General features: G+C 43.1%; 1 protein-coding gene across 1 annotated transcript; it reads right to left on the bottom strand.

The window, feature by feature from the left end:
- Window positions 1–322: 322 nt before the first annotated feature.
- Window positions 323–18,562, bottom strand: Asns (asparagine synthetase (glutamine-hydrolyzing)). The gene is given in 13 exon segments (XM_032906952.1): window positions 323–1,154; window positions 1,560–1,715; window positions 1,801–1,882; window positions 2,787–2,887; window positions 3,544–3,650; window positions 6,091–6,217; window positions 7,289–7,416; window positions 7,878–7,958; window positions 7,961–7,978; window positions 8,212–8,397; window positions 11,022–11,259; window positions 14,577–14,848; window positions 18,419–18,562. Coding segments are annotated over 12 exon segments (1,683 nt in total). The 5' UTR covers window positions 14,826–14,848; window positions 18,419–18,562; the 3' UTR covers window positions 323–944.
- Between the last annotated feature and the right edge of the window lie 232 nt (window positions 18,563–18,794).

Genomic DNA, 18,794 nt, shown 5'->3' with positions numbered 1-18,794 from the left:
TTTCTTCATTGACACGACAGCCTCACCATGTAGCCCAGGCTAGCCTTGAAGCGCTGCAGACTCCCCTGTGCTCAGAGCTTCAAAATACCTGACACCAGCAAGAATTCTTGAACCAAGTACTCCCTTTTCAAAAACTTTTAACAGCTAGATTCACATTTTAAGTTCAGCAACATGTTCTGGAGCACTTCAATGAGCGTTCAAATAAGCATCTTCTGTTTATAAGTACTATTTCCTACTTCTGCAGCCCATTTGTGAGAAATGTGTAGCTTGGACAGTTTCTCTGGAATAAGGGTCGATATACAATGGTCCAGGGCCCACCACCTGTTCTTATAAATGAAGCTTTATGGAAAAAGGCTGTGTGAACTAGATTTCATAAGGACCAGGTTTGTAACAGTGTTAACAGTTCCATAGAGAACCACAAATGCCTAACATAGCATCTGAGGATGTATTTGAGAAGTTTATCCCCAGTTCCACGAACTCCAGAGGAAACATTAGCACAATATGAAAAGAAAAAAGAAGAAAGAAAGAAAGGAAGGAAGGAAGGAAGGAAGGAAGGAAGGAAGGAAGGAGGGAGGGAAGGAAGGAAGAAAGCTGAATCCTTGCCTACAAAGCAGAATTGTCACCAGTTCCCACAAAGGACTCACATAGCAGTCTGCCTAGCCAGCTGTTAGGAATGAAGGCGGAACTAAGATGCCCCTTAGCATAGCTCACTGTCATCCCCACAGTGGCAATACAACAAGAGCCACTCAGTCTCTAGCTACAAGGCCGCACTGGTACCTACAACCAGGAGGCATTTTAGATGTGATACTTTTATTTCTTTCCATGCCTAAATAAGCCTGAGCAGCTGATGGTTGATTTTCATTCTCTCTGATTGTTTCAATGTCTCTCTACCTTCAGAGCAGGAAGAAGAAACATTGACTTTTACACAAGAGTGTAGAGAGCGTCTAAGCTTTGGCAGTTGACTTGTAATGGGTCAGAGTGCGGGCAGAAGGGTCAGTGGCATTGATCCACTTGGGCATCCAATAATGGGTCAGCCAATCAGCCCGGCCGGGGTAATGGTGTTCAAAGATCTGACGGTAGTAATAGCCTTCTTTAGTTTGGGGAGTATTGAAGGGAAATTTCTGGGAGGCCTCGGACATCATCGCATCATCAACCTGTAAGATAAATTGAGAACACTGATATGCATTTGCTCCGACGGAGACCAAAATAAAGCTAAGGCATAGTGTAAAGTAACCTGACCCTTTACAGCACTCATTATTTAGAAATATTAAGAATACTTCATACTTGGAGGCTGGGTGCTTGACTCGTTTGTACTCAGCAGGGACCCAGACATGTGCAAAAAGGTCAGCAATGATTAGCAAGTCTTCCCCCATTTCTCTCGATCATCAATACTACTTTATAGTCCTTCACTTTCCTTAACTACTACGTAAGGCTTGTAAAAGGCATACTCTTTGAGGGAACTCTGACTCTCTCGTAGACACGACTACTCAAACTAAATGCAGAGATCCTAGCTCTCTATGAAACTATTATTGTTCCAGAACGTATCTTTAGAGACAGACCTGATGTTCAACGAAGTCCTGTAAAATCTTGTACCAGGAGTTCTTGACTGAGGTGATCCCATCACTGAAGGCTTCCTTGGGTCGCCAGAGAATCTCTTTGGGTAGCAGGTTGGAGTCCTCAAAAGTCTCTCTCAGGAGATGTTTTTCTATACCATCCTGACATGGGCACAAAAGGAAGGTCAGTGAAGTGGCCAGAGGAACCAATGATCTTTGGGTTTTTACCCAGGGTTGATTCACCTACTTTTGGAATTCTCATTTCTGGTGGCAGAGACAGGTAATAGGAAGAAAACCGATGATCCAGAAACGGGACTCTCAGTTCGAGACTTGGGGAAAACAGACAACAGTCTGAGTCAGATGGCTGGCACGGCTTCCCAACAACCACAGCAGACTGAGTAAAGGAGATTATACAGCATGGTCCTGCCTCCTAGAGGACAGATGGCCATATACTAAAGTCTGTACTCAAAATAAAACCAGCATCTGGGAGGGAAGCTTTCTGTTTTAAACTCTTTCCTTCTATGCCTATGAAAAATTAACTGTTTCTCTAAAAGTATTGTGAGTGACCTGGCCATGAGGGTATAGGTAAACCCATACATCACATATACAAAAGCCCCAGTGACAGTCGTCAGAACATGCGGACATGTAATAACTATGATTTCAGCCAATTCTTAAAACAAATATGGTTCAGTAGAACAACTGAAAACATTGAAAGGCAACATTTATCCTGCACAGCAAGGGTCTTCTATTCTTCAACAAGCCCAGTTGAACATGGAAACTCTAAACAAGAAAAAATGGCACCAAAGAAATTTATTTTTATTCTATTCTGTCATTGAATGAATGAATGAATGAATGAATGAATGAATGAATGAATGAAGATTGCACATCCCCTCACAGATGCAGTATGGTGGCTTGTCAAGCACGTAGTACTTGCAACCTGGAGCTTGTGACTTCCGAATGCTCTAAAACAAGTAGCTGCTACAACCTTCCCTCTCAGCCGGAAATGACGCATTACTGTTAGGATCCAATGGCACGAAACCTGCCCGACACACCCACAGAAGATGCTCTCTCCCCGCTCTGTGACAGTATCCAGGCCATAGTACAGCTTTTGGGGGATAATTTTGCTGAAAACCATACTTTGCAGCCAACCGAAAGAAACAAAAAAATAAGCAACTGATCCCGTTTTATTTCCCCTTTCTTCCTTGTTGGTTTTACCACTGATTTTAACGTTACCCGTGAGCAGCAGTAGTGCGGTCGGCACGGAGGACATCAAACAGGTAGAGTTCCTTCAGGAGCCTCTCACTCTCCTCCTCCGCCTTCTCAGGAGAAGGCGCCTATTAAACAAACGAAGGTCAGTGGCGAGCTTCGGCACACAGGCAGCCTTTATTTTCCCTTCTCACATATAACATAAAAAATGAGTAAGCCAGAAAACTTAAGAGGAGCGTGAGGGGTGTGAGTAAATAACTTCAGAGGCCAGCAGTGTTTGGAGGCCCATCCACCCTCCCGAGTGCTTAGTGTGGAAACAAATGTAATGGACGCCCTGGGCAACAGACACGGTGCCTTTAATCCCAGCCCTTGGGGAGCAGAGGCCAGTCTGGTCTACATAGTGAGTTTCTGGACAACCAAAGCTACATAACGAGACCCTATCTTGGAAAAAAAATCAATCAACATAGACAGACAGACAGACAGACAGACAGACAGACAGACAGACAGACAGAAAATCAATTTTCATGTTTAATTTTAAGAATGAAAAATATCTGATACTATAAAGCCTTCTTTCTCCTAAAAATAAATAAATGAATAAATAAATGGATATATAAATATATACATACATACATACACACACAGAAAACAGATATCATCAATTCTTACCCACGAACACACATGCCCTCTAAAAATGTTACAAATCATAAGGACAGAACAGAAAGAGGCCAGTGATTCTCACGTTTCTTCACTTAGCCTGGCCGTCTTTTCACTTCAGAGTACTGACCTTGTGGAAATATATATAGCCCTGTGTAAGCTCATCTGACCCCTCTCCGGAGAAGATCACCACGCTGTCTGTGTTCTTCCGAATATACTTGGAAATTAAATACATACCTTAAAGGAAACAGAAATTAATGTTGACGTCAGTGTTGTGTTTTGGAGAGCCTCAGAAACAACTTCGGGTTGGAGTGTCTTGTTGGGCTGAGTTAATAGAGGTATCAATGCAGCTTCCAAAAGGATCACCCACTTACAAGCCGTCTCCATGCAGTCAATCCAACGTAAGCGATAAAATAGCCTTGCATCCACTGTATTATTTTATAAACAGGCTCCAAAATTATGTTCTTAGGACAAGACTTTTTATATTAATTCTTTGCTAGATCGAACCACTTAAATACCTGAATACCATGGCTTGTATACTGTCACTAGTACAGAAAAGTTAGGCATGGGCTGTGCAATGCTTTGGATGCAGTTTGGTCTCCCAAGGGCTCATGTGTTGGTGGTGTGATCCACAGTGGTGAAGTGGAGGTAAGGTCTGGTTGGGATTACTTGGGTCCTCAAGCATCTTGCCTTAGAAGGCATTAAGACAATTCCCAGGATAAATCAAATTATTTCTCCTTATTCAACTGTCTAAAACAGAACCGCTCTCTATTCTTTGGCCCCTGGTATCACTATGAGATCTCTTCCTCATGTGCGGATCCTTGATGCCACCCACCAAAGTCCCATGCTGTTGGACTTTTGGCATTCAAAATTCTGAGATTAAAAAATCCTTATGGGTTGGGGATTTAGCTCAGTGGTAGAGCGCTTGCCTAGCAAGCGCAAGGCCCTGGGTTCAGTCCCCAGCTCCGGAAAAAAAAAAAAAGAAAAAAAAATCCTTATTTTCTGCAGTTTCTCATCTGGGATTATCCATTATAATAACAGAAAACTGACTAACAGAAGTAGCTTACTTTTAATTGTTTCATTCTTTTCCATTTCCGCTCCTCATTTCCAAATCCCACATTTGATTAAGAAGGCTATGTACAGTATCATACTGTCTATTTGGTACCCGTTTCACATCTCTCTCCACTACCATATGTCTCCTCCAAGCTCACTTTTATCCGTCTTAGGAGAGACTTTCTTCTTCCCAACGCTGCTTCCACCTCATAAAAAATTCAACCACATACGTACTATATGTGTGTGTATTTAATGATGATGCCTTCGAGGGACAAATCACTGTAATACTCAAGGGATTTTATTGCACTGCAAAGTGAGTGTTTAAAAAGACCCACTCAGCTAAGTAACAGTTTAGAGGTTCGACAACACTGGGTCTCTCCGATTTGTGGTACATTTCTAATCTTAGATGTGTTCACCAGATAAGTGTTGCCCGCATGACAGTAACAGCCGGCAACTAGTAAGCCCTGTGACAGAGTGGTGTGTTTAATACATCTACATGAGAACTCCTTAAGGAAAATGTACTGCAGTACAGACCCATTTCCCCATTTAATAAAGAACAGTGTTCCCTCAGTATTCATTTGGGATTGGTTCCTGGTCCTCCCGTCATCTACCCACATCTTCTGATGCCCCAACACCTTATAAAAAGGTGGAGTTTTACACATGTATGCAGGCCTATCTTGTTTTACTGTGCTTGGCTTTACTGTGCCTCAGAGGAAATTCACTTCTTACAAATTAAAGGTCTGGCAATTCTGCTCTAAGCAAATACACCGTATCATTTTCCATAGCTTAGACGATCAATAGCAGTAAGCAGAGGTACCTAGAAGACCACAGCACACTGTAGCCATAGCTTTTATATGCACTAGGAGGCAAAGTCACACTGCACTGAGAGACTTGCGTTACTGCAGAGACCGGAATCTGTAACACCTATGAGATGTTCTTGTACTTTAAATCACTTCTAGATCACATACAATTTCTGATACAGTGTAAATGCTATGTAAGCAGCTGACACCCTATTATTATTACAATAACGACAGCAATAAAGTTTGCCCAGGTCCAGTCATACACATTATAGCTCTCAAGTGTTTTCAAACTTTGGTTGGTGAAACTCAGGGATAATGTTTTGTGGCCCAACTATACCATCCAAGATATTTTACACAGAGAAAATGGGAGGAAAAAAAAGGAGTCAAAATATGTATCCATTCTATGGTCATGCCATATATGCCAAATGTCGTGTAGTTCTCCTGCCTCAGCCTCCTGGATGATGGAATACTGGCTATGATGGGTTAGTTTTAAGGTAACAAATAATTCATATAAAGTAGGGAGACAGAACCTAGCATGAAGTATGTGTTTTGCAAATGTGAGCTGTTAATATTTTTTATAAAGCATTTATTAAGACCTTGTAAATTCAGTGTTCAGATGATCTGACTATATTCATTAAGCACTTCCTCCAGTCAAAAAGAAATTCAGGGCACTCTTAAATGGTCTTAACAATATAATAGTATTATTAACAATATAGGAACTTTGTTTATATTCATATTTAGACAATGTCTCTTAAGCTGAAATCATCTTAAACCTTCTACTGTTTCAGTATTAAAACTCTTTTCACGCCAATAAAACCCCTTACCTACAGATGCTCGAACTGTCGTAATATCATAAGTTTCCAAGGAAAATATGACTTCGTCCAGGGACTGAATGCCTTCTTCAGAGTTAAAAAGGACTTCATGATGCTCACTTCCAATATAATTTGCCACCTGAATGTAAAGAGAAATCCCTATCTTTGTTAAAGAGCTACTTTAGAAAGTGAAACAAGCCAGATCCTCTCAAGGTAAACATGGTGAAAAGAAACAAAGCAGAAGACAGCTCCAGGTCTCTCCAGACCACAGCAGCAAGAGGCCATGCAGGTCCCTTTGACAGGAGGTGGTGCAGGCCCCTTCAGTAAGGAGGTGCAGGCCCCTTTGACAGGAGGCAGTCTGCCTGGCCCTCACTCACGACTCAGCCACAGGGGGTAAATCTCCTTCTGGTTCTTTCCAACTCAAAGCTACAGACTGACAGTCCAGGACCCCAATCAGCACACGACTCTCTCCTATATTACCTAACCTGCCTCATCTCTCCCTAGTCCAGTACGGTCCCCTTTTGAATGTCATCTCTCTTTTGCTGTACTGAAATGACTAATTTGATACCCAGCATGGTATTCTAATAGCCTTTTCCCGTCTTCCAGCATATATCTATTTGCATTGGGATTCTCTTCTAGGCCTTTCTCATCATTCTAGGTCTTTTCAGAGCAAGACCCGGTCTTCGGCACATAGAATTATGTGTACAAAGTCTGTTCTGCCTACAGTTCATAATGCAATGCTTCAGAAGAAAACAAGATTTGAGCTGTTATCCTGGTACCAATTTCTATCCTAGACTGTTCTCTATGGCCGTCATAAAGACCATGACCAAAATAGACTTGGGAAGGAAAGAGTTTATTTGGTTTACCTATTTTGAGTCACAGTCTGCTGAGGAAAGAGAACACAGGAAACTGAAAGCGAGAACTGAAGGGCCGGGAGCCAGGAGGCAAAAACCAATAAATAAGTGATGTCCCTCCATGCTCTCTGTTTCAGTTCCTGCCTACAGGTTTCTGCCTTGAGTTCTTACCTCAGATTCCTTCAGTAGAAGTATGACTGGGGATATGTACGCCACATAAATCCTTTCCTCACCCTGTTGCTTTCAGTCATGGCCTTTATTACGGTAACAACAGGCACACTAGGACAGCTTCACTTGATGTTCGTCCCAACAGCAGGACTAAGTTCTGAATATGCAATGGGCAGGTTGCACTGTACCTTTCTGGCAGCCAGTAGATCAGGGCTGTCTTCCATGCCAATAGCAAATGTCTGGAGAGGATAGGGCACTTGGGCCTCCTTGAGTTGCTTCAGCAGGGAGGCAGCAACCAAGCTGGAGTCCAGGCCCCCTACAGCATAAGAACAAAGTCAATGGCTACAGGCATACAGCAAGCAGGGCAAGGACAATCACACACCTGTTAAACATCTGGATTGGCATTTGACCGCTAACATCTCTGAATTTTATAAACTGAAATCAACTTTAATATGATAGACACATAGTGAAATGAAGTGTGTGTGTGTGTGTGTGTGTGTGTGTGTGTATGCACACATACATATGAGTGTATGTTAATATTTTATTGGCTCCTTACAATGGTAATTGTATCTAAAGTTTAAAAGATCAATACACAGGACTCTAAGGAATGAGTACCAACCAGCTCTAACCTTACAAATGCAGCTTGTAAACATGTCTATAGAAAAACAAAGATGAAATTATATAGTAGGCCTTTAACTAAATTCAAAGCTCAGAGCCAGCTACAAACCATTGCCTTTAAACACCGGCAAGATGTATGTTTTTCTAAACTGCCGTCACCTGATAAAAGGCAGCCAATCCTCCGGTCAGTCATCAAGCGTTTCTTGATAGCGTTGTTAAAAAGGATACGCAGATTGTTTTCACGGTCTCTATCTCAAAGCCTAGCAACACAGAGAGTAAACGGAGCCGTCACAGATAAGCTGAGGCTAAGCCAACTGAGAGGAGGCAAGCAATGTCCTACCCCACCATGATATGATGGCCCTCCCTCGCTCAAGGAGCTCCCACCACCTCCAAATCAACACCTTTAAACCGAGATCACTGAAAATGGTGTGAATGGCCCCGTGCAGTCAGGGGTGGCCTGCAGTTCTGGAGTTTGGTCATAGGCACCAGTCACCTGGGAAGAGTTTCTCCACAGTGTCATAGATGGCATGCAGTGGTTCATCCGTACAGTGATGGTATTTGACCATTTCCACAGACGCGACTTTGCCATTTGGTTTTAAATCCAAAACTTCATAGTGTCCAGGAAGAAAGGGCTCCACTTTTAGGAAGGGGGTGGTGGAGTGTTTCAAGGAGACAAGGCCTAGAAAACAGGAAACAGCAACGTATGCAATGAGGTGCTTCTCTGCAGCCCTCACAGTGAGCCAATCTCTAATCCATACTTGCCCCTTTAAGGAGCAATAAATGTCCACCATACAAAAATAGTGGGAGAGGAAATAATTGCCCCACACCCTATCATCTCTCTCCCAAAGAAGCAAGAACGACACGGAGACAGAATACCAAACCTCATAGATTTGCAGTCACTTGATGCAATAGGAAAATGGTTCTTTTCAAGATAATTCCCCAACATAGCAAGATAAAAGATTCCAAACTTCACCTTCTATCTCGTGTATGTCCAGTTGTTACAATAACATTCTCTGAGACAATCCTCTCCCACCTGAATGGCCCTGCTACCTTTATTAAAATTAAAGTCTTCATCATATCCTTCCTTTCCCTAGCTGAAATTTCTGATCATGCAAACCTATTTTTTAGATATCTATTAAATTGTCAAAGGATAAAATTTTTTAAAATGGAATGTCTATTTTCTGTTGTAAAACAAACAAGATGAGAGGAGATAAATGTGAGAAAGAAGAGAAATCAAAATGTTAACTTCGTGATAACTTGCCAAGTATTCCGGTCATTACCGTGGCATTTTAAGAGAGACCAATGGTTCTCAAGCCTTTACCAAGCAAATTGATCGGCTAGCAGGTACTCAGAAGCCACTATCCCTCCCTTAATAGATGTCATATAATGTGTATGGGACATATAACGTAACTTTAGGCAGTTCTTATAGACAGTAGCTACCCTGACACCGCCATGATCTGACACAAAAGCCAATGTTGTGTGGTAGAGTTAAACAGCCTATCTACACAGGTATTTATTATAATGTACTGTGAGTCTCATAGCCCAGTCTGTGTACATTGAATTGAAAGGCCAAAGGAATCCAATGTTCTCAGTAGCTGGCAGAGCTCATATGCTGCTCACCTCTGTAGAGGACGAGATGCAGCCAACTGAAACGTCTTAGGCAGATGCCACGATGTTTGTAAAGACTGATAACAGGATGTAGCACTCCACTGGGATCATTTAATCTGTGCGGTGGATTCAATAGAATGACATCTATAAGGAAAATCCACCCGGTCCCCAGTGAATAGAACTGTTTGGGAAGGAGTAGGACATGTGGCCTTCTTAAAGGGACATCACTAGGGATAAGCCCACATCATTCCCAGTCAGCTCCCTGCCTCATGCTTGCAGATCAACATGTAAGCTCTCGGATGCTGCTTGCTGCCATGTTCCCCATCATGACCTCGTAGACTCTAGCCCTCTGAGACTCTAAGCACCAAGTAAATTCTTACCTTGGTTGCAACATCTTATTATAGTAATGTAAAGGTAACTGGACAGTCTAGAAAAGGACAGAGTTAAGGGTGCAGAAAACAAACTGCAGAGAGTGAACTACGGGTGAGATTACAATTCCACATGAAGCAATCATTAGGTCTAAAAGTCCAAAAGATAGACCATGGAAGCTGGGGTCCTTCCTGCTTTATAGTCCCTTTGCCAGGCTTCCCTGACAGGAGCTTAGGTAACTGACACAGAATGTCCTATGCTGTCAGCTGATAGACCAAGTAAAGCATTTATTTAATACCCACACTTTAGTTACTGTGTCAAGGACCCCTTAACAGATCCAGGTCCTGTTTCAAGCAATGTTAAATCTGAAGACTAAGTAGCAAAGGATTCCAAAAATGGCAAACGTACACTTCAGAAAACTTGCTATCTAGGTAAAAGATGATTACTAAATTTACTGCCAGAAAATGCTAAGTAAGCTGTGTTATAATAAGTATAGTAAGTTCATGTATCTCTTGCTATAATAATATCCCTAACAAAACAAATTTAAAAGAAACATTATTTTAGCGGAAGCGTTTGAGTCACTAAGACCAAGTCCGTGGTCACTTGGCTCTATCTGTAAACCGTGGCAGAGATACTCTGCACAAAAAAGAAAGGTTCTCACCTCCTAGTAGCCAGAAGCATCAGGGGCTGCAGGATACCTAGTCAATAAGGTGCCTGGCAAGCATCATGCCTAACAAGCAGGAGGACTTGAGTTTTAATCCCAAGGACCCATGCAAAACCCCATAGCAGTGTCCTGTATCTTTAGTTCTAGGATAGGCAGGTACAGGGCAAGGTGGGCAGGAGTAGTCCTGGAGCTCAGTAACTAACCAATCTGGCTAAATCAGGCATGAGTGAGTTCTAAGTGCAGAGACTGAGTCCAACATTAAGATGGGGCCAGGTATGGTGCCTGTCTTTAATCCCAGTACTCAGAAGGCAGAGGCAGACGGATCTGTGAGTTCCAGACAGCCAGAGTTACTTAGTAAGAATCTGCCTCAAAGAAATTAAATAAAATAAAATTAAGATGCCTAATGTTAAGTGTCTGGTCTCTGGTCTCTACATGTGCATATATGTATGAGCACACATGTATACACGCACACGCACATGCACACGCACACGCACACACACACACACACACAAGAAAGAGGAAAGGAATGGTTAGGCTTTCAAATCCTCTTCATACTGAGTATTCATCCCTAGTCATCTGTAAAGTTTTTGATTGATATCTGTAAAGGATATCAATGATCCAGGAAGAAACACAAACCAAAACCAGTTAAACTGCATTATTACCTTTGGCTTCTGAACACACAGCCAGAAATCCATCTTCTGTCAAGGCTTTAAACAAAGGCCTGACACCATAGGTATCTCTGCCCAGGAATACTTTCTTATTGGCAGTGTCCAGTAAGATAAATGCAAACACCCCATCCAACATACAGATGGTTTTCTCGATGCCGCCTTTGTCATAGAGATGGAGAATTATCTCACCGTCCACATTGGTCTGATACTCAAATTCGAAACGTTGTTGTAGCTTAAGGAAGCAGAGCAAACAAAATGTTAGAATTCTTATGTATCCTGATTCAGCATTTGTGTTCTATAATCAGTTCATGTGCTTTGCTGATTTAAAAAAAAAAATTACGGCATTATCAAAATCAACCTTGTTTCAACTCAAAGTTCTGAAACTTTTTCACCATAAAGGCTAAACCCATGACAATAAAGATTGAGTTCTGATAAACAGGATGCAATGGTCAGGTATCAGAGCAGTGACACGTGCAGAAATCCAAGTGTCTATTGTACACCATGGTCTACACTATGCAGTCATACATGCACATTTACATGGGCAGTCATCCTTTCCTTCAGGACCCCAGTCCCAAGACAATAATCTGCTGGTGATTTCATGCTTTCTGTGAAATGGAATATTATTTACATATAATATATACCCATCCTCCTGTGTGCTTAAACACTTTCAAGATTTAGAATACTTAATACGATGTTTTAGAAGCAACTGTTATGCAATATTTATGCAATTATGCAATTATGTTTTGTTATGCCCTGTTATGCAGGGCATAAAAACGTGGACATCATAGACACAATTTTCTCATAACTATTTCCTACCAATTTTTGCTCTGATCTCTAAAGGTAGAAGCCAAGAATATAGATAAGGACATTCCAACACACTAGGAGAATAGTTTGCCCAGTTACCATGAAGCTAAAACTGTTTTACGGGCAACTGTTGGCTTTTGATTCAGGATGCAGCATCAGCTGAGAGGCTCTTCTAGCTCATCCTTGAAGAACTCCCTTGAAAATATACAGCAAAAGGAAAACTTAGCCGCCACTCCTTACTGACAAATACAAATGAGTCCATCACAATGGCAGAATGTCCCCAAGTTGCCGTCCCCAGGAATGGACAACATCCAGACCTTCCTGAACAGTGGGACATTAATGCTACTTCTCAGGGACAGACAAAATGATTGTGGGCTTTATCATCCATTCTTTTGTCCCACAGGAACAGCGACGGGCCCTCCACTGTCTCTGCCAGCAAAGAGAAAAGGCTTCAGTTGGGCCCCAATTCTGATAGTTTCTACCACACTGGCACACCAGCAAGGCAACAACAAAGGCCTCTGATCTCCACTTCAGATTTGCAAAGTGTTTTCAATTTTCAAAAGGGAAACTGAAAGGCATGTGTTAACACGCATTAGGTCTCTCCATCCCTACCTAATGCATGGGCCTTTGTGGAAAGCATTCACAGAATTATTAAATCAAGTGCTTGGCTGCCTCTTAACAGGACTGGCTGCCACTCTTTCACACTAAGGACTGCCAGGGTCATCCTAACTCTCAGGTAGGTGGGGTTTGAAAATCTACCCCTCTGGATAGAAGCACCCTACAGCCTTTGAAAATAATGAACATTACTTCACTTTTTGATGGTCATTTACTCAGAAAGGAAACGTCCCTTCACTAACAAGTCCCAAGAACTAATTTTAAATTCTTAACAAAAGTAATAAACAGCAACACTGTCCAACTAAGCCAAGGTATTTTCTAGCCTCCAATGAGCCAAGACATTTCCCAACTTCACTTCAGGAAGGCAAGACTTGGGGCAATACTGGCAGAGGGCAACCTGATCCTCTCCTGTACACTGGCCTGACTTAATGATTCCCAAACCCCTCCCACCTCACTGCTCTCCTCCCCTCTTAACGTTCCTCTTTACTTTACCATGACGTCTTCAAGCAATTTAGCTTCATGTACAGCAGGCCTTTAATGAAAGTGTATTTGCTAAATGGCTAAAGGCTTCAGATGAGAACCCTAACTTGAAAATATCCCCATAAGCAAGCAAACTGGTAAATAAATAGTATTGTTCAGGAATAAGATAAACCCCTACCAGTGAAGGATAGGCACAGAAATCTCAAAATTTACCATGAAACAGCATGGCCAAATGCCTTAACCTTGAATGAAATATGCCCTAAAAAAACCAAACAAATAAACAAACATAGGTGCATAACCACACACACACACATATACACACATACACATACGCACATACGCACATGCATACACACACATGCATACACATGCATACACACACACACACACACACACACACACACACACAAAATAAAACAAAAGGCAAAGCAAACCAAAACCACAGCTAAATGTATTCTAGGGATATCTGGGGACGCTTAAACATGAATTGGATATTTGATATTATAGTCTTAGGTTTGGTATTAATGTTAACTAGGGAAATGTTTGATTCTCAAACAACATATCTTGTAGGAAACAGGGAACATGTAGGCCTGAAGATAATACAGATATTAAGAATCACCAGTTTTCATGCCCATTGCTCTGAAGCAACTAGAAGTTGGGGAAGAGGTTAACAAGTTTGCAAACATAGCAAGGGGTTGTATTTATACAACCATTCGTAAATTAAAGATTTAACCAATTTCCTTGTGAAAAATGAGTGAAATAATCCTGGCTTGGAAGGTCCTTATCAGCTCTGTCTTCCGGGATCAACATTTCTGTCCCCTCCCCCGCTCCTGGTCTCTAGACACCAGAGTAGAGAGTTCCCATTGCAGTGCTGCTAAGTCTTGCCTAACACACTTCATAGCCTCCAGCCACCTTTCTACAATTTGGCTCCCACTAAGTGGGAAGCTGCAAAAGATTTCTCAGCGGTCCTATTATATAACACCACAAATATCATCTCCTCTCAACTCCCCAGGACTTTCAACTGCTCCTAACCTTGGAATGTTCCTAGCAGCAGGAGACGGACTGTCCTGCCTTCCCAGCTCCATGGGTCCCCTTCTCACTCACGCTAGCCCAGACTCGGTATCTACACACGCTATTCCCCTCCATAAGAAACACCTCCCAGGCTTGCCCCAGGCTTGCCCGGTATTCTCTGTCTGTCAGGTCTCAGTTTAGGTCGCGCTTCCTCAGGACAACCCCTGCTCAAACTTCCTGCAAACAGCTCTCCCATATGCATTGCTTCTACATTTGCTTTTAGAAAATTTGTTATACTATACAGTGATGCTGGTCTGTCTCCTGCTAGCACAACCTGCATAGGAGTGTAGGCCTAACACTGTCCTTTCCGATGCTGTTCCTCCATCAGCCAACACAGAACATAGCACAGCCCTAATAAATATTTAAACATAGAACAGGAAAAAAATTGAATTGGCATCTCCATTTTAATCACTTTTTAAAAATCTAACTCATTTTACCTTTCCTTGTCAATGCTCTGGACAAGACCAGAGCAAAGGAGGCAAGAGTGTAGAAAAAAGAATACATTTAAAGTAACAAAGTCAACAGCATGACGCTGGATCTGAAGTTTAATTAAAGATAGTGGTCCCCGGCTTCACTTACCGCCTTGTGGTTGTAGATTTCACCATTGTAACACAGCCACAGATAAGGATATTTCCTCACTCTTATTGGCTGCATTCCAAACAGGGGGTCAACCACCGCCAGCCGGTGGAAGCCAAAGCAGCAGTTGGTGTATCCATTGACGTTCTCAAAACGGAATGCATCTGGGCCCCTGTGCGCAATCTTCATCGCACTCAGACACTGTACGGAAAGGCAGTCATCGCTGCCGAAGAGGGCCCAGATGCCACACATGCTACAGGAGGGCTGCAGGCAGTCTAGGAGAGAAGCACAGGGTCTCACACTCAGTATAAGTGACTCTTGATTCTAGAAACTCACACAAGCCTCTCCAGAAGTCGGGACACAAACCATCTTTAATCACAGAAGTGTTCCATTAGGTTGATGGGCACATGGGAAATGATTTCGTTTGCTTACAAATATTAAGAAATACAAATCACCTTTATATTTAACCACGCACATAAGCCTTGCGACCAGCTCACATTTCTCCCACCTGAGGCTTTGGTGGGGGTTACACCCAGCAACACCCAGGTCACCTCTGTAACATCTGCAGCCCAGGATTGCTCCAGAGCAATAGCAGGAGTGGCTGGCCCCAAACTAGTAGGAATCCCAGCCCCAGCCCCTCCAGCTGAGAACCTCAAACCCCCCCCAAAGGTCTGGGAGATTCTCCATGTTAGTACAGCCCCTTCTTAAGCCTCCACAACTAAATACTGTCTCTTTATTTGCAGGTCAAGTAGAAAGGGAATAAATAGCAGCTGGTAGGCATCATTATGTAATATTAATATATGTGCACACACACACACACTCTAGAATAATGTATCCTTAGGGACGTCACGTCTGCTAGCTTAAAGTCTAAGTGATTTGGAAGAATAAACATCTAAATGTTATGGGAGAATAAAAAATCTTGTAAGATTCCCTAACAAGCATTGTGAGTTGACTGAGGATGTTAAATGTTTACTCATGGCTAGGTACTGTGGTACATAGTGCTGGCAATGAGGGTAGAAGCAGGGTAGATCAAGAGTTCAAGACCATCTTGTGCTTCAAGAGATTTCGTCTCAACGACAGAAAAGTTCAGTATCCAACCCTTTTAATGACAAAAACAGTCTCAAATATTTATCACAAAGCTGCCTTGGTTAACTAGAAGCAACAATGGGGGAGGAGAAACTTAATCAAACCCCTGTAAGCCAGGGAGCAAGTAAGTCCTACAAATATTTCATTTGAATAGCTGACGTTCAAAATCGTTCGATAAAGAATCTCCCACTAGCCATCATGTTCAAAATGCCAAGTGCCAATCTGCAACAAATGGCCACAGAATCTGGAACCAGCACCCAAAAAACTACACAGACTCAACATCGACCAATCAGAGCAATCCTCTGAAAATATTCCAACCGCATCAAAGCTTTGATGCACTCTGAGTAAAACCAGGCCAGCAAAAGCAACGAAAAGTAGTACCGAGCAAAACAACCTGAAGAGGAAATGCAAGTGACCTGTAGCCCCTTCCGTGACGCCGTCCAAACAGTCTATGGCAGGCTCGGTCTGCACATTCAGTAGGAAAATGCAGATTTAGGAGCAAATGTTTGGTTCAGTGTCAACGAGGAGTGGGTTAGCCACACTGCTAAAAGAGATGTCTCCATCAAATCCTGCCCCTCAGAGCTTAGCAAGAGGAGGCGGAAGGAGTTGTGAAAACCTAGGGGACAGAGGACATCAGAACAAGGCCATCTAAAACAACTGAGCAAAACTCATATGAGTTTAGACTGAAGCAGCCAGCACAGGGCCTACACGGGTCTCCACTAAAGTCTTCTGCATGTGTACTATAGCACTGGTTCTCAACCTCAGGGTCAAACGGCCTTCTCACGGAGTTGCCTAAGACCGTCGGAAAACACATCTTTATAATATGACTCAAAACAGTAGCAAAACTGCCATTCTGAAGTAGCGATGGATATAATTTTATGGTTGGGGTTCACTACAGTGATCAGTGTTAAAGTGTGGCAGCATAGGAAGGTTGAGAACCACTGTATTATAATTTTCAGATGAGTACTTTTATGGGACTCCTGCCTGAATGTGTGAGTGAATGGGTCTCTGATTCCTGCACCTTCTCTTGGGGGGTCTTTTTATTTTTCTGATGGCCCCATGTTATCCAACTTTGATATGATGGTTTTCCTTTTATCTTACCTTACTATGTTTTATTATACTTTGCTGTTTGTCTCTTAGAAGCCCATTCTTTTCTAATGAGAGGCAGAAAGAGTGTGGATCCAGAGGGGAGAGGTGGGGAGGAACTGTAAGTAGAGAGAGGGGAAACTGTGTTCAGATTGTATTATATGAGAAAAGAATCTATGTCTAATAAAAGGGAACAATAGAAAGAAAAGTGGGTTAACAAAGCACTTTGAAAGTCAATTATGATCATCAGAGAACCTTTTACCTAGAAAAGCACGTGCCAGGCACTAAATTAAAGTGAAAAAGAAAGTTTAAAATTCTTTCCTTCGGCAAGAATAAGGAAATTCAAACTCCTCTGTAGTTGGAATCAGAGACCCTCCCCGTACCGTATTTTCCTCACTGTTGTCTGTCCCTTTAATTCTCCTCATTTCCTGGTTAACTTCTGCAGAAGTGCTGGCCAGTGAACCATATGTGTAATTTTAATATACTAATAAAGCCCATTAAGGAGGCAAGAGAAAACATTAAACCTAATTTTAAACATATTTTAACACAACACATCCCAAGCATAACAGTCAATACAATATAATCAAAATGAATCATAGTTTACACTGTTTTTCCTAAATTATTAAAAACCAGGCTGGAGGGATGGTTTAGTGATTAAAGGCTATCTATCAATCAAACATCAAAACATCAAGTAACAATCAAAACATCAAGTGTTCGGTTTTCATAATCATCAATCACTCTTAATGCCTATCAATTCAGACTAGCCAGCATTTCTAGGGGTCAGTACATAAAAGATCACCTGCTCCCCCGCTGGACAGCGCCCTAACTAAAATTCACAGGGTCACCTTAAGATCTCAATAATCAACCCGTGGTCTTGTGCAAGTCTTACTTCAAATTAGTATTACAGTACTGACATCAATCAACGAGAAGAGTTAACTGTTAAAACTTGTAAGCCACGGGCCAAGAAAAATCAAACCTGTCCGTAAAAGTTAGACTAATCTGAAACTAGGCCTGTGAATCCGTAATTATGGGAGAATAAAAAAGCACGCTAATTCCTTCGACTTTTCCAGTACTTGGCTTCCTGTCTCCTTAAACAGATTTTTCGGGGGTGGGGGGGAGGTGGGGAGCTGCGAGTTTGGAACTGGGAGTGGGGGAGGGCCTGAGCAGCAAGGTGAGTGGGGACTCGGTAATGGGGACCAAGACACACAGTCAACCCCAGGGACACTCGCTCTAGAGCTAAGGAGGGCCTTGTCCCAGTAGAAAACCAGGCCCCTGCACTAGCCTGGGGCGCCCAATTACGGCTGGTCTTGTGCAGGCGTCCAGCTGGTCCCAGGCAAAACCCTCGGAGCGCCGAAGTATTCCAGGTTTAGATGTCATAGAGTAAAAGAAATGGTGTCTAGACAAAGGCCTCCTTTGCCTTCTGTCTGGGGCCGCCCAGCCTCCACGCTGCTCTTCGTTCATGTGAAAGCTTTCCTGGCAGCTCCGTCCTAGATGCGCAACAATCGCCTCGCCTCCGCCCCGCCCTGCCACCCGCTGCACCGCAGCCTCTGTCCCGCGCCGGCCCCGAGTGTTCAGCATCCGTATGCCCCGGACCTGTGACCCGGTGGACAGCGCATCCCCCTGCCTCCCAGGCGAGCCGAGCGCTCCGCGCTGAGCACCTGGGCCCCGCTTACCTGCGCACTAGGGGCCAGGGCCAGAGGAGGTGGAGCTGAGGTAGCGCAGCGACAAGACCTGCTGGAGGCTCCTTCTCGCCTTACAGTCACCAAGCTTCTGTAACGCGTGCGGGAAGTTTCATCATGTGGCTGGGACTAAACCGGTGCGCAGGGGCGTGGCCCGCAATGCTGACGAAGGACGCCAGGCGGGGCTGAGGCCAAGACAAGCGTGCACCCTTGTGGGGCCGAGAGCCAGGAGATGTTCAGATTACTGTTCCTTAAGGTGCTGTGACCCGCTGGCTGGGTTACCTACATGACCCACTATGCGGCAATTAGAAGTCTCTGTACTCGGGATGTTTCTAGGACCAGTTGAGGGCAGTGCCTCATCAGCAATAGA

This window comes from Rattus rattus, chromosome 6 (assembly GCF_011064425.1).
Source record: "Rattus rattus isolate New Zealand chromosome 6, Rrattus_CSIRO_v1, whole genome shotgun sequence".
In the NCBI taxonomy this organism is placed as follows: Eukaryota; Metazoa; Chordata; class Mammalia; order Rodentia; family Muridae; genus Rattus; species Rattus rattus.
The sequence above is the reverse complement of the archived record's forward strand: the minus strand, read 5'-3'. Positions and strand labels throughout refer to the sequence as shown.